Here is a 16,633-nt window from a genome sequence, read left to right on the forward strand (position 1 = left end):
CCTGATGTTTTTCTCCCTCTTGGATATTGTAGGTGTCACTTCCAGGAAAGCCAGACAGCCATGGCATGTCAGGAGGGGGGGGGGGGGGTCCCAGGACAAAACCTATGAAGTGAAGATGAACCCACAACATAGGAGTCCTGCAGTGAGCCCAGCCTGCTCTCCACAGAGATGTGAGCTGCCCTCTCCCAGCCAAGCCCTGGTGTGGGAACAGATGTGAGGAGGCAGGGGCAGGTCCCTGAGATCCCTCCTCTGGGCATAATTTGCTGGAGAGGAGATCACAGAGAAAACATCTGCACAGCTTCTGTTATCTCCTTAGGGGAGCGGGAGCCCCCATCACACACACACACACACACACACACGCACATACACACACGCACACACACACACGCACACACACACACACACACAATGCTCTTTTTAGTTTGGGCTTTCCTGACCAGAAAAATTCCTAAACATTGTTTCTTAAACGTTTTAGGCTGTAACCAACAGTCATAAAAATATTTTCTGGTGAGATTCAGTGTACACATACATATATTGACAATTACACAAATGTTTCCAGACACTACTTATAATAAAGCTGCCCAGAAGAGGGCACTGGTGGCAAAGCCAGGCCTGAGATTTTTGTCCTTGCTGGAATTTTTGGAGGATTTTAGCTGCGGATCTAGATCCATTAGAAGGTGGTGACATCCATTTGGTCGGTTATGACTAACGCTTAAAAGAATAGCATAGTGCAGCACAGCACAACAGAAACTATCAGAATGCATCAAATGTCACAAAGGTAAGCACTGTGTTGGGAAACACTTGTTTCATTGCCAATAGATGTGTGTATCTGGGGGTCACCTTGTGAAACGTCTTATGACTGTGGGTGGCATTCACAGCAGTTTGAGACACAGTGTTTAGAAGCTTTCTTGAAAAGATGTCAGAGTGAGGAAGGATTAGCCTTGCAGGCTTTTGAAGACAGGAAAGGTGTGGCTGGAGGTGGTGGGAGGGGGCACAAGGCCCCCCCACCGTGAGGAGTGTGGGGAGAGCAGCAGCCAGGCCAGCACAGCATGCGGCTTCCTGGGGTCCAGTGCTTTCTGCTCAGGAACTGGATGGGAAAAGTAGCAGAAGCACCTCTTTTTCCCCAGCATAGAAAGAAGAATCGAGCGAGTAAGGAAAAGCATGGAAAGAGTCCCAAACAGCGGCGCTTGACAAATCACTCAACTGCCCTGTGCCTTCGTGTCCCCATCAGCAAAATGGGGCGGTGGGGGTGACAGGCCTTCTACTTTTCTGACTCAGTGAAACACGGTCAATATAAAAAAGGGAAATACCCAAAGCTCCTTATGAGATAACAGTCTCTAAATTGATTTTTAGGGAATACAAATTAATACCGGACCACCTTCCCTAGAAATCAGGAAAAGCATATAGTTTAACCTATGTTGGTTTTCTAGAGTGCTTGGTGCACCGAGGCACCTGCTAAATCATGCCTTAAGGAGATCGCACAAACTAATAAACTAAGAGGGTCTCAGGAGAGGAAGATAACACAGAGAGTTTCTCATTAATTGCCCTAGAGTGGTGGAACCCCGAAGGGTACAGACATTCAGAGAAGGTTGAGGGCAGGGTGACCTTAGTAGGTACCATGCACAGGGTCAAATACTAGCTGGATCTGCAAGAGCCGGGGTGATTTGCATAAGAAGAAAATATAATAGGGAGGCCTTAGCTAGCTGAGAGTAAGAGCAAGTCTTGAAGGTATAAATACTGCGGTCTGCACTCTACCAGCCTTCCTGCACATCTATAAATTATCCAAGTCTCTGTGCTGTGCCATGAGCAGGCATGGAGTCACCCTCAGAGGTGTGGGGTGGCACCAGGGACCAGCAAGTCAGTGGTCTCATCTGGGAATGAGGCTGGAATGCAGCTGTGCTTCTCGAACTGCAGGCTGACCCAGCAGAGATTGTGAATCAAAATTTTAATAAAAATAGAACAGACTAAAATGGACTAGGACTCACCAGGGTGCAATGCATGCACCGAGGGTAAGCACAGGGCATGAGGCTTCATTCCATCAGGTGTGTCTGTGCGTGATGAGAAGCTGTCAAATCTACTTCTCATCGAGTTTCCATCAAAGGCCTGGAAGCCATAGACTAGATGCCCCATGAGGTCCCTCACAGCCCTGCTGTTCACCTACTGAGTGACCGTAGAGTTGTTGTAGGCAGCTGCTTATGTGCTCTTGCTGATGAGGGGGTGGCAGGGCGGGAGAAATCGGGGGGCGGGGACAAGTTTGGGCGAAAGTTGAGGGTCACTGAGGAAAACAGCATCAGCTCATGCAAACACGGGAGCCAAGGCCATTCCCCAAAAGAACTTCATGGGCCTAGGATTCTTTCCGTTTTCTCAACACCTTTGACCCCAGTGTGCCTTCACTGCCCCAAGTCAGGCTTATGAGACAGGCTGCGGGTGAGGAGCTGGCAATTCCCACTGAGCAGGCCTGGAAGACGCCAGGGGCAGGCCAGAACTTCTTGGGGTGGCAATTCCCCAAACCTGCACGTAAGCACAAAGTATGCATCCCTTCACTAAGGATCAGAGCAAAGTGCTTTCCGGGGGTGCAGCTGTCCCTGTGGGTGGCCACTTCTCAGCCTCCAGGAACAAGCCCCATGAGCTCTCTGTTCCAGGCTCTCCTACCAGGATGACGAAAATCGGTAACTGACGCTCCCAGAGGAGGACAAGAGGGACATCCGGCAATCTCCGAAGAGGGGTTTCCTCCGCTCTGCCTCACTAGGTAAATGCACCGCTCGCTCTCTGGATGTGGTCGGCGGTTACTCCCTAGAGAAAACTGGTCAGGGACGATTGGGAAATCATTGTGGCCTGCCTCAAATCAGCCCCACACAGTGGGGCATTTCCAAAGCAAGGAGACAACATTCCAAAGGCAGGGTGTGCAGGGATGAGCCCTGGACACCAGAATACGTCTCAGACGAGGGGAGGGGAAAGGAGGAGCGTCTCGGGCCATAGTTACTGCTCCTGGCACCCCACCAGAGTGTGAACTGTCACAGGCCAGCATCCTGTTTTCCTGCCCTAATCCTGGCTCTCTGGCTGGCTTTGCAGGTCGAAGGGCCTCCTTCCACCTGGAATGTCTGAAGCGACAGAAGGACCGAGGGGGAGACATCTCTCAGAAGACAGTCCTGCCCTTGCATCTGGTTCATCATCAGGTAGCTCACACTTTAGGACAGGCCACTGTCACCTGCCAGCAGGCCAGACAGTCCCCAGGGTGATGGACAAATCCTGAAGACATCAGTGGGTCTTCCCTGTCTCGATGGCTGGCACGTCCAGGAGTCCAGGAGAAACAGGCCTTTCCATGCCCAAGTTGGTACCTTTTTGGGTGAGAACACTCTGAAAATGAAGACTCTGGAAGTTATTTTGAGCCACACAAGATCAGAGATAGCCATGTCCAAGCATATTTGTGTCTGTCCACAATTGCAGCCTTTTATTCATTTATTTCCATAATAAAAGTCGTGAGCTACATGAAGGGTCCAAGGAGACAATTCTCCATAGAGCCTATTTCTACAAAGGAATTACTCATAGCAAGAGTGCTATGTACAGAAGTCATCCAAAGGGTCGTGTAAAGTAACCAACTTTTGGATGGTTACTTTACACCATCCTTTACAATAGGCCTGACAATACACACCCACCACTCCTAAAGGCAAAGAAATAGAACAAATGTTTAGGAGAAGGATAGAGTGGAACCCTGGTCATCGGGGTTTTTAACCTCATCAAACCATCATAGAAAACGTGGCAAAGGAGGATGACGGCATCTCTGTCCCTAGAGGCCTAGAATAATTAAAATATATTTAGAAACAATTCAGCAAAGAGGCCACAAAAGGGGCCTGCTGATTTCCAGAAGACCTCTTTAAACCCCAAGGGAGGAAACTACTTGCTGATGGAGCCTGGGCCAATTTTGTTTTTTAAACAAGATCTGCCTCTGAGGCAAATGTCAGCACAGAGAGGACTGGGAGGAGAATGGAGGCAAGAAAAGGGCATATTTTGACTCCCTCTGTGTCTCTTCCCAGTTCATGGAGGGACGTGTTCAGCTCACCCACCCACAGTGACCAGTGTGGTGGAGCCGCTGACATCTCAAGGATCTATTTGGGAAGGTGAGAAGAGGACTCGTTCCATCTGGGGGTGTTGTTCCAGCCATGTCAGCCTACCTGGCGGGGTGTGGGGGTGTCTGCCGCCCTGTCCCCCCTCTGCTGATGTCCCTCCCCTCAGGCTGTCCAGGTGCCACCTCACACAGGCTGCTGTGCAAAGGCAGGCGGGGAAGCCCAAACCTCACTCCCAGGGAGGCCCTCAGCCACCAGAGTCCAGGTTCTCCAGAGGCTACGATTTGAGGAGGCTGAGGGGGAAGACAGGAGGGAAAGAAGAGTCCTACAACTGTCAGGAATGGGGCACCTTTCCCTGTCCCTAAGCAAAGCTCCCTCTTCCCACTGCCCTCCCCAGCCCCAGCTCCCTGTCCTCCCCAACACCTAGTGAGAAAGACGGTGCGTGGAAGGGAGTCCCATGGGCAGATGCTTACACGACCTCTTTGCGAAGCCTCTTCTGGGTTTAACTTCATTCATCAATTTATTTTTATGTCAAAGCAATGAAACGTTTCTTTCTGGAGCCAGATACCAATATAACAGGTGAACGCGTTTCTGCCACATCTCTACATTGACGGGGGATGCTTGAACCACCCCCCCAGGACACACACCGTTAAGGCACAAGGGCTGGGGTTGAGCTCTAGACAAGGGACTTTCCTACTCCTGGAAGGGTGGACACTGCGTAGACAAACATGGAGGGAGAACCAGAGTGACTTCCTTGTGTAGAAAATTGACTTTCTTGGGGGAGACGAAAACCCAGAAATAATACAAGGTCAACACATGCAATACTAAATTCAATACTTACATGCTAGCAATAAATAACTGGAAATTTTAAATGTTGCAAAAATTACATTTATAATACTTCTGAAAAATGAAATTCTTAGGTATACAAGATTCTCTACTCTGAAAACTTAAAAAGTGCTATAAACAAAATCAAAGAAGGTCTAAATAAATGAAGAGATATATTCATGGATGGGAAGATTCAACATAGTAAAAATTTCAATTCTCCCCAAATTGATCTGTAACTTAAATACAAATCCATCAAAATCCTAGCATAGGATATTTTGTCTATATAGACAAACTGATTTTTAAATTTATATGCAAAAGTGAAGGTAAAAAGATGAATTTAGTTTCGTTTAGATGAAAATACTGTGCTACAGTATTTTAAGTCCTACTTTAACGCAAGAGTAATCACAATCGTGTGGGTTATTGAAGGAATGGACGCAGAGACCAATGGAACAGAATACAGAGTACAGAAATGAATCTACACAAATATGGCCAAGTGATTTCTGACAAAGGTGCAAAAGCAACTCAATAGAGAAAGGGCATTTTTTCAACAAATGCTATGGGAATAATGGAATTTTTATGTGCAAAATTTGAACCTCAACTTGAAATTCCTCCTAATATCAAAATTAGTTCCAAAAGGTCACAGATTTAAATGTAACATGCAAGGCTATAAAACTTTTAGAAGAAAACATAGGAGAAATGTTCAACATCTAGTTCTTAGACATGACACCAAAATAACAATTCATATGTGGAAAAACTTATAACATGGACTTCATCAAAATGTGGGACTCTTGATCTGTGCAGGATCCTATCAAGAGGATGAAAAGACATGCTACAGACTGGGTGAAAACATCTGCAAGCCATATAGCAGACAAAAGACTTATATCTAGAATCCATGAAGAACTCTCAAAACTCAACACATTTAAAAAAAAAAAAACAATCTCGGCCGGGCGCGGTGGCTCATGCCTGTAATCCCAGCACTTTGGGAGGCCAAGGTGGGAGGATCATGAGGTCAGGAGATCTAGACCATCCTGGCTAACATGGTGAAACCCCATCTCTACTAAAAATACAAAAAATTAGCCAGACGTGGTGGCACACCCCTGTAGTCCCAGCTACTCAGGAAGCTGAGGCAGGAGAATCACTTGAACCAGGGAGGCAGACGTTGCAGTGAGCCAAGATCACAGCACTGCACTCCAGCCTGGGTGACAGAGCGAGACTCCGTCTCAAAAAAAAAAAAAAAAAAAAACAATCCCATGAGAAAATGGGCAAAAGACATGAATAGACATTTCACCAAAGAAAGGTTGTGAACAGCACATGCACACATATAAATATGATCAGCACCATTAGCCCTTAGGGGAATGGAAATTCAAGCCACATGAGCTATTGCTATGCCTGTTAGAATGGATAACATTTAAAAAAAAACCAAAAAACAAAAAAAAACAAATGCTAGCAAGAATGCTAAGAAACTGGACAGCTCATGCACCATTGGTGTGACTAGACCTTCCCTTCCTTCCCTTCCCTTCCTTCCCTTTGCTTCCCTTCCCTTCCCTTCCCTTCCCTTCCCTTCCCTTCCCTTCCCTTCCCTTCCCACAGCCACTGTGGAAAATATTTTGGCAGTTTCTTATAAAACCAAACATACACTTGCCATGTGACTCAGCAATTGTACTCTTTGGCATTTACCCCAAAGAAGGAAAATTTCTTTCTCCCTATTTAAGGAAAAGACCACTTAGCATCTTTGAAGAATGTTCTTTTTCTTTTCTTTCTTTTTTTTCTTTTTTCTTTTTTTTTTTAACAGATCTCACTCTGACGCCCAGGCTGGAGTGCCGTGGTGTGATCTCACTCACTACAACCTCTGCCTCCAGGGTTTGAATGATTCTCCCATCTCAACCTCCCGAGTAGCTGGGACTACAGGCATGCTCCACCATGCCTGGCTAATTTTTTTTTTTATTATTATACTTTAAGTTCTGGAATACATGTGCAGAACGTGCAGGTTTGTTACAAAGGTATACACATGCCATGGTGGTTTGCTGCACCCATTAACCTGTCATCTACATTAGGTATTTCTCATAATGGTATCCCTTCTTTAGCTCCCCCACCCCCAGACTGGCCCAGTGTGTGATGTTCCCCTCCCCGTGTCCATGTGTTCTCATTGTTCAACTCCCGCTTGTGAGTGAGAACATGCGGTATCTGGTTTTTTTGTTCCTGTGTTAGTTTGCTGAAAATGATGGCTTCCAGCCTCATCCATGTCCCTGCAAAAGACATTAACTCATCCTTTTTTATGGCTGCATAGTATTCTAAAGTGTACATGTGCCACATTGTCTTTATCCAGTCTATCACGCATGGGCATTTGGGTTGGTTCCAAGTCTTTGCTATTGTGAATAGTGCTGCAATAAACATACGTGTGCATGTGTCTTTAAAGTAGAATGATTTATAACCCTTTGGGTATATACTCAGTAACGGGATTACTGGGTCAAATGGTATTTCTGGTTCTAGATCCTTGAGGAATCGCCACACTGTTTTCCACAACGGTTGAACGAATTTACACTCCCACCAACAGTGTAAAATTGTTCGTATTTCTCCACATCCTCTCCAGCATCTGTTGTTTCCTGACTTTTTAATGATCACCACTCTAACTGGAGTGAGATGGTATCTCATTGCGGTTTTGATTTCCATTTATCTAATGGCCCGTGATGATGAGCTTTTTTTCATATGTTTGTTGGCCACATAAATGTCTTCTTTTGAGAACTGTCTATTCATATTCTTCACCCACTTTTTGATGGGGTTGTTTGTTTTTTTCTTGTAAATTTGTTTAAGTTCTTTGTAGATTCTGGATATTAGCCCTTTGTCAGATGGATAGATTGCAAAAATTTTCTCCCATTCTGTAGGTTTCTTATTCACTCTGATGATAGTTTCTTTTGCTGTGCAGAAGCTCTTTAGTTTAATTAGATCCCATTGGTCAATTTTGGCTTTTGTTGCCATTGCTTTTAGTGTTTTAGTCATGAAGTCTTTGCCCATGCCTATGTCCTTAATGGTATTGCCTAGGTTTTCTTCTATGGTTTTTATAGTTTTAGGTATTAAGTTTAAGTCTTTAATCAATCTTGAGTTAATTTTTGTATAAAGTGTAAGGAAGGGATCCAGTTTCTGTTTTCGGCATAGGGCTAGCCAGTTTTCCCAACATCATTTATTAAACAGTGAATCCTTTCCCCATTTCTTGTTTTTGTCAGGTTTCTCAAAGATCAGATGGTTGTAAATGTGTGATGTTATTTCTGAGGCCTCTGTTCTGTTCCACTGGTCTATATATCTGTTTTGGTACCAGTACCATGCTGTTTTGGTTACTGTAGACTTGTAGTATAATTTGAAGTCAGGTAGCGTGATGCCTCTAGCTTTGTTCTTTTTGCTTAGGATTGTCTTGGCTATATGGGCTCTTTTTTGGTTCCATATGAAATTTGAAGTAGTTTTTTCTAATTCTGTGAAGAAAGTCAATGGTAGCTTGATGGGGATAGCATTGTCTATAAATTACTTTGGGCAGTATGGCCATTTTCACGATATTGATTCTTCCTATCCATGACCATGGAATGTTTTCCCATTTGTTTGTGTCCTCTCTTATTTCCTTGAGCAGTGGTTTGTAGTTCTCCTTGAAGAGGTCCTTCACATCCCTTGTAAGTTGTATTCCTAGATATTTTATTCTCTTTGTAGCAATTGTGAATGGGAATTCACTCATGATTTGGCTCTCTGTTTGTCTATTATTGGTGTATAGGAATGCTTGATTTTTGTACCCTGATTTTGTATGCAGAGATTTTGCTGAAGTTGCTTATCAGCTTAAGAAGTTTTTGGGCTGAGATGATGGGGGTTTCTAAATATAGAATCATGTCATCTGCAAACAGAGACAATTTGACTTCCTTTCCTCCCATCTGAATACCCTTTATTTCTTTCTCTTGCCTGATTGCCCTGGCCAGAACTTCCAATACTATCTTGAAAAGGAGTGGTGAGAGAGGGCATCCTTGTCTTGTGCCAGTTTTCAGAGGGAATGCTTCCAGTTTTTGCCCATTCAGTATGATATTGGCTGTGGGTTTGTCATAAATAGCTCTTCATTATTTTGAGATACATTCCATCGATACCTAGTTTATTTAGAGTTTTTAGCATGAAGGGATGTTGAATTTTATCAAAGGCCTTTTCTGCATCTATTGAGATAATCATGTGGCTTTTGTCATGGTTCTCTCTATGTGATGGATTACATTTATTGATTTGCATATGTTGAACCAGCCTTGCATCCCAGGGATGAAGCCAACTTGATCCTGGTGGATAAGCTTTTTGATGTCCTGCTGGATTCGGTTTGCCAGTATTTTATTGAGGATTTTTGCATCGATGTTCATCAGGGATATTGGCCTGAAATTTTTTTTTTGTTGTGTCTCTGCCCGGTTTTGGTATCAGGATGATGCTGGCCTCATAAAATGAGTTAGGGAGGATTCCCTCTTTTTCTATTGTTTGGAATAGTTTCAGAAGGAATGGTACCAGCTCCTCTTTGTACCTCTGGTAGAATTCAGCTGTGAATCCTTGTGGTCCTGGGCTTTTTTTGATTATTAGGCTATTAATTACTGCCTCGATTTCAGAACTTCATATTCAGAATTTCAGAAGGAATTAGACTTCTTCCTGGTTTAGTCTTGGGAGGGCGTATGCATCCAGGAATTTATCCATTTCTTCTAGATTTTCTAGTTTATTTGCATAGAGATTTTTATAGTAATATATGATGGTAGTTTGTATTTCTGTGGGATCAGTGGTGATATCCCCTTTATCATTTTTTATTGTGTCTTTTTTATTCTTCTTTCTTTTCTTCTTTATTAGTCTGGCTAGTGATCTATCTATTTTGTTAATCTTTTCAAAAAACCAGCTCCTGGTGGCTGGCAAGATGGCAGAATAGCAACAGCTCCGGTTTGCAGCTCCCAGCGACATCAAGGCAGAAGGCTGGTGATATCTGCATTTCCAACTGAGGTACTTGGCTCATCTCATTGGGACTGGTTAGACAGTGAGTGCAGCCCACGGACAGCCAGCCAAAGGAGGGTGGGGCATCACCTCATCCAGGAAGCTCAAGGGGTCAGGGAACTACCTCCCCTAGCCAAGGGAAGCCGTGAGGGACTGTGTCTTGAGGAACAGTGCACTCCAGCCCAGATACTGTGCCCTTCCCACCATCTTTGCAACCCACAGAGCAGGAGATTCCCTCGGGTGCCTACGCCACCAGGGCCCAGGGTTTCAAGCACAAAACTGGGCAGCTGTTTGGAGAGACATCGAGTTAGCTGCAGGAGTTTTTTTTCATACCCAAGTGGCACCCAGAACGCAAGCGAGACAGAACGGTTCACTTCCCTGGAAAGCGGGCTGAAGCCAGGGAGCCAAGTGGTCTAGCTTAGCAGATCCCACCCACATGGAGCCCAGCAAGCTAAGGTCCACTGGCTTGAAATTCTCACTGCCAGAACAGCAGTCTGAAGTCAACCTGGGATGCTTGAGCTTGGTGGGGGAGGGGTATCCTCTAACCTTTTTTCAGCGTTCTTAGTTTCCTTGCCTCCGCCGCGCTGCAGTGGATTCCACCCAGTTCGAACTTCCCGGAAGCTTTGTTTACACTGTGTAGAACTCTAGAGCTGTGCTTGGAGATCCGCTGCTCTTTGCCGAGCCAGCAGGCAGGAACATTTAAGTCTGCTGAAGCTGTGCCTACAGCCACTCCTCCCCCAAGGTGCTCTGTCCCAGGGAGATGGGAGTTTTATCTATAAGCCCCTGACTGGGGCTGCTGCCTTTCTTTCAAAGATGCCCTGCCCAGAGAGGAGGAATCTAGAGAGGCAGTCCGGCTACAGTGGCTTTGCCACACTGCAGTGAATTCCACCCAATTCGAACTTCCTGGAAGCCCTGTGAGGTGAAAACTGCCTACTCAAGCCTCAGTAATGGCAGATACCCCTCCCCCACCAAGCTCAAGCATCCCAGGTCGACTTCAGACTGCTGTGCTAGCAACGAGAATTTCAAGCCAGTGGATCTTAGCTTGCTGGGCTCCATGGGGGTGGGATCTGCTAAGCTAGACCACTTGGCTCCCTGGCTTCAGCCCCCTTTCCAGGGAAGTGAACGGTTCTGTCTTGCTTGCGTTCCAGGAGCCACTGGGGTAGGAAAAAACACTCCTGCAGCTAACTCGGTGTCTGCCCAAATGGTCACCCAGTTTTGTGCTTGAAACCCAGGGTACTGGTGGTGTAGGCACCCGAGGGAATCTCCTGGTCTGCGGGTTGTGAAGACTGTGGGAAAGGCATAGTATCTGAGCCGGAGTACACCATTTCTGAAGACACAGTCCCCCACGGCTTCCCTTGGCTAGGGCAGGGAGTTCTCCGGCCTCTTGAGCTTCCCAGGTGAGGTGATTGATGCCTCACCCTGCTTCTGCTCACCCTCCGTTGGCAGCACCCACTGTCTAACCAGTCCCAATGAGATAAGCTGGGTACTTCAGTTGGAAATGCAGAAATCACCTGCCTTCTATGTTGATCTCATTGGGAGCTGCAGACCAGAGCTCTTCTTACTCAGCCATTTTGCCTGCAAATAATTTTTTTTAATTTTTATTAGAGACAGGTTTTCACCATGCTGGTCAGGCTGGTCTTGAACTCCTGATCTCAGATGATCTGCCTGCCTCAACCTCCCAAACTGCTGGGATTATAGGTGTGAGCCACTGCGCACCTCCAAATGTTCCTTTTTGATGAGACTTGAGCATTGAGGGAAAATTGTTTTTCTGCTTTTGCCAGACAAGTAAACAAAACAACAACCAAAACAAAACAAAAATGTGAGACTGAGGGAAGCGCAAATGGGCCATTGAGGAAGTTGGGGTAGAAAACAGCGTCTTTTGGGGACCTGAATAGAATGTTGTAGGTCTGCCAAGCCAGATCATGTTAGATCATCACCTCTTCGATTCCATGCTTCTGGTCAACCTACCCTGTGAGCTAACACGCCCTAACCCAACTTCTCTAAGTCTACAGCAGATGCAAGAAGAAAATTAGCTTTTATGGAATACAGGAAATCTTCACAAGTATCCCCCAGACTTAAAGCACACATGAAACTATATGAAGATGAGATTCCCAGCTCTACTTTCCCCTTCCCAATCCCCTTTAGCATAACCATTGTCAAGGCCAGGTGCTGACCAGGTGTGATTTCCTCCAGCTGTTCTTCCCTTTTGTTCCCCATGACCTGTCTAACCAGAGAAATAAAGCTGACATAGCCACAGCCTTCCAGTACAGAGGAGAGCGCATGCCAGCCCCTTTCATGTCTTCTTCCCATATGCCTAGTTCACAGACCTCATGAATGAAGAAAGAGCTTTAGGCCCTAGGTCCTGGGAAGTTAACATTTTTCTCAGGACCCAAGATGAGATTTCAGTGATCAGCAAATAACCAAGAGGAAATCAGGTTTGCAGCTGCTGGCCTTAACAGGAAGATTTAAACAGTCAGGACATCCAAATACCAACTCCATCGGCCAACTGTCCCCTGTATCATCATTCCCTTTCCATGATATGGCCAATGACCTTGCATGGAAATCCTTCCTGAGTTGAAGGAAAAAGCTATAACCAGACCAAGTCCTCAAGCTATACCTGAGTCCTCCATTAGTCTGATGGGATGCTTCCTTGCATGGCTTCAGCTCTGCAGAAATTCAGAAGAAAGGTGCCCCCTCCGGTCAGAGCAGAGAAAGCTTCCCCTAAAGAGCCACTCCTGGCTGTGACGCCCACTGCAACAGGTAAAGAGCTACACTTTCTCTTCCTCTGCCTCCAGCTCCCCTGCTTTCCCACATCACTCCTGCTTTTCAGCTATGTCCTCTGCCTCCTGAATTACCCTGTACCCGAGTACTATTCTTCCTGGGCCCCAGCCTTGTTAAAGCCCTTCACATGCCTTTTTCCCAGTCTCCATATTTTCATATCTCACTCTCCATTCAAATACTTTTACTACCCAAACTTCCTTCCAAATTTTTCCTAACTTAAAAAAATATTTCAGTGGTTCTCTTTTCTTCAGTTTAATCTTCACTCAAACTTCCTGCCAGTCTAGTCCCCTTTAAATCCGCCAGTTCTCAACGTCCCCAGTCGCTTAAAACCCATTTATTTCCTCCTTTGCCCCTACCGATGGTCTGGTTACTCCTTTTTTGCTCCAACATTCTCCAAAACTTTCTCAAGCACAGATATCGTTCCTTCGTCATCCCCAAATCTCCTGTCACGCTTTTGTCCCCAAGCGTCTTCTCACCCCTTCACGCCACATCACCCCGGTCCTTTAGACTCCTGCGCATTCTATTTCCCCGTTTCCTTCTCACACCCACTTTCTTCCCTTGCTCCCACCACAGCAGTGCCCATCTGCTCCTCCCCGCTCACTCAGGTCTCCTGCTCAGGACGCCCTTGCCGAGGGCGCGGGGCATTTGTACTGAAGAAAGGCTCCGGGAGCAGCGCAGCAACTCGGTGAACCCTCCTTCTACTTGTAAGTAGCGGCCCCAAGTGTCCCGGGAGCTGGTGGGGCGCTTGGGCTGTATGAGCCCGGCAGCCAGGAGGCTGGGGCCGCGCCAGGAGCTGTCCGTGGTGCTTAAGCGGCGTCTGCTCGGGCGCGGGGTGTGGCGCGGCGGGTGAGCGCTGTCCCTGGTCCTGGAGAGGTTCCTGGCCCCCAGTGGCAATGGTGAGAGCAGTGGCCCAGAAGGCCAGTACCGGGAACGACGATGGCGGGCACAAGGGTGGGCTTGCAGCAGCAGCCGCTGGTGCTCCCACAGGCTGCGGTTCTCAGCGCTCAGCTCATCCAGCCGCCGCTCCTGCTCGTCGATGCGCTGGCGCTGGATGTGGACGAGGCTCTGTTGGTTCTGCACGATGGGTGGCCCAGAGCCCTTGAGGTACAGCACGGCGCGCGCACCGGGTTCTCCAGCAGGCTCTCGATGCCACCCACCGCCGCCTGCGCCCTGCCTGCCCCTGGGCTGGCGCCTGGGAGCGCGAGGGCGTGGGAACCCAGCAGCCCAGCGGTCCTCTCCCACGGGCCCAGCCTCCCTCCCGCCGCCAGCGCCGCGTCACCGCCACCCCGATTGTCACACACTCACCGCGGGGAGAGGCCGCGGCCCAGAGCACCCCTTCCTGTCTCTTGGCGTCCAGAGGAGGCTCTGTCTCCCGCTGGGCAGAGAGGAGAGGGAGGAGGCCAGCGAGAGGGAGCCTGTGTCGAGGCGTGGGAGGGAAGCAGGATAACGCAGGCGACCCGAGAAGGACGGTGAATCTGACTGGCAAGACGGGAAAGTAGGCGAAGGGGAAGAGGTGATACAGGGAAGGTGCGGTGGGACCGGTAGGAGAAGAGAAGCAGAAAAAAAAGGAAGAGAAGGGGAGAAGCTGGCAGAGAGGAAGAAGAAAAGGGGAAGGTGGGGGCAAAGAAAGAGAGAAATGAGCTGGAGAAGAGGAAGGCGTGGGTCCCTGAAGGGGCGCAAATTCTTTTCCCAGGCCCAGGCCTTCCAGGGGCTGGAATCCATCTAGAGACCTGCTGAGGAGAGCCCACACTCGCCTCTTGCTCGCAGCAATCTATTGTTCCAGGGAATTCCCTGGAACAAAAGGATCCTGGAGCTCTAAGCGACCTTAAAGAGCATCTGGTCCTGCTCCTTCCTTCAGCCATGATGAAACTTGGGGTGGGAAGACTGTTCATGCTGGGTTTTCTCCAGGAGTGAGACCTCAGGACAGTTTTGGCTGTTTCTACTAGGAACACAAACTAAATAAACCAGGCCCTCTGTAGCAAGGGCTAATTCTTCCAGAAACTTCTGAATAAATCATTCTATTTGACAAACATTTATGAACTACAGGAGGAAGTGACTCCTGAAGTGAGAAAAGTTTTCCAGAAAGGAAGGGCAGTATGAGCAAAAGCTCAGAGATACTAATCAGCATCAACCAAATCATTCATTTCTATAATAATTTTATGCAAAGTACCTGCCAGATGCATATGTGCAAAGTAATGTACTAGGATCTCCACCAGGCATAGATAAGAAATTATTGTTTCTGTAACCAAATTGATTCCAGTATAGTAGAGTAGATATGTCATGCACATGAATCAGTAAAATACAAGTCAAGATCTCTGTAAGGGCTCTTCAAGCCAAGTGCCACAGAGCTTAAGGGAGGGAGAGGCTTCATTTGACTATGATGATCTGATAAGGTTTGATGGAGGTGTTATTCAAGCTGGACCATGAAGAATGAGAAGGGTTTCAACAGGTAGAGACAACAGTGGGCCACAGATGGGGAAGATACGGCAGATAGCAGGAAAAGACTAACAAACAGAAACAGAGCAGTATGGTTTAATCTAATTTGGCAGGGAAATTACCCTCTCTTCCCTTTTATAGGAGCAGGGTAGGAAGAAGGCTGGGATGTGGGTGTTAGCATATTTGTTGTTATGCTGTTGCATTCTTTACACAGGTGGCCCATCAGGCTCCTGTTGACCTCCTGCTCTTCCAGGGTAGGCATATTTGTGGGTGCCATGTGCCCAATGAGCTGGGCCACCCAACCCCTTCTAGTGCCAGACTTGCATGACCTTATAGGAAGTTATTCGTGCTATGAAAATACAATGGCTTCTCTGCAGTTCTGATGTGTTTTTTATTTTGCTTCTATCCCACGTACCTTCTTAGCAAAATTCCTTTTGTAAAGAATGAATGAAGGAAGCTTATCCACAGCTGAGCCCATGGCTGGGGGAAACAGCACCCTGGAGGATGCTTTGGTAGCGACCAGCATTCCATCTAAAGAATGGAGGTTGGGGGGTGGAACTAGGACACACAAAACCTCAAACTCTTTTCTTCTGAACTTTTTTTGCTTGCCTATTTGGTTTGTTGCCCAGGATTGTGTGCTGATAGAGACAAATACTATAAGTGAAACAGCCTGCAGCATCATTATCCATGGGGCTTGTTGAAAATGCAAATTTCTGGGCCCTGTATCAGTCCTGCTGTATTGGAATCACTAAGAATGAGGACCAAGAACTTTCATTTTTTAACTTCTTGCTGTTATTTTTTAAAAATCAACTTTATTGACTTACAATTTATATACAGTAATATGCACTCATCTTGATTGCACAGTTCAATGAATTTTGACAAATATATACATCTCCGTAGTCACCACTACAATCAAAATTTCCATTATTGCAAAAAGTAACCTCATGGCCCATTGCAGTCAATCCTCCCCTCCTCAGCTCCAGTTAACCACTGATCTGCTTTCCGTCAATATATGTTATTTGTGCCTCTTATGGAATTTCACATAAATGGAAATCATACAGCATGCACTATTTCATGTCTTTCTTTTTTGCTCAGCATAGTGCTTTTGAGGCTTAGTCATTCTGTTATGGGAATCTCTTGTTTGTTCCTTTTATTTTTGAGTCGTATTCACAATAGATATACCCTCACTTATGTATTCACCTGTTGATGAACATTTTGGTTGTTTCCAAGTTCTGGTTATTTTTAATGAAGTGGCTGTGATTTTTTTTTTTGAGCCAAAGTCTTGCTCTGTCACGCTGGATGTACTGTAGTGGTGCGATCTCGGCTCACTGCAACCTCCACATCCCGGGTTCAAGTGGTTCTCTTGCCTCAGCCTCCTGAATAGCTGGGATTACAGGCATGCGCCACCACACCTGGGTAATTTTTGTATTTTGAGTAGAGATGGGGTTTCGCCAAGTTGGCCAGGCTGGTCTCGAACTCCTGACCTCAAGTGATCCACCTGCCTTGGACTCCCAAAGTGCTGGGATTACAGGTGTGAGCCACCGCGCCCG

The 16,633-nt window shown here is 46.7% G+C and overlaps 1 protein-coding gene and 1 long non-coding RNA gene across 2 annotated transcripts; one reads left to right on the top strand and one right to left on the bottom strand.

Annotated features, from left to right (window-relative positions):
- Positions 1 to 661: 661 nt before the first annotated feature.
- On the top strand, positions 662 to 3,824 carry LOC129525794 (uncharacterized). Its single transcript, XR_008670274.2, has 3 exons — positions 662 to 778; positions 2,643 to 2,749; positions 3,073 to 3,824. It is a non-coding gene; the product is annotated as an uncharacterized lncRNA (long non-coding RNA).
- Positions 3,825 to 12,738: 8,914 nt separating this feature from the next.
- LOC101134764 (IQ motif and SEC7 domain-containing protein 3-like) lies at positions 12,739 to 15,561 on the bottom strand. The gene is made up of 3 exons (XM_055357455.2): positions 15,499 to 15,561; positions 13,981 to 14,126; positions 12,739 to 13,902 (listed from the first exon to the last, which is right to left on the bottom strand). Exons 1-3 carry the CDS (start codon positions 15,559 to 15,561, stop codon positions 13,245 to 13,247), a joined length of 867 nt encoding a protein of 288 aa, XP_055213430.1. The 3' UTR covers positions 12,739 to 13,244.
- Between the last annotated feature and the right edge of the window lie 1,072 nt (positions 15,562 to 16,633).

The sequence above is a fragment of the Gorilla gorilla genome, chromosome 10 (genome assembly GCF_029281585.2).
Source record: "Gorilla gorilla gorilla isolate KB3781 chromosome 10, NHGRI_mGorGor1-v2.1_pri, whole genome shotgun sequence".
NCBI lineage: Eukaryota > Metazoa > Chordata > Mammalia > Primates > Hominidae > Gorilla > Gorilla gorilla.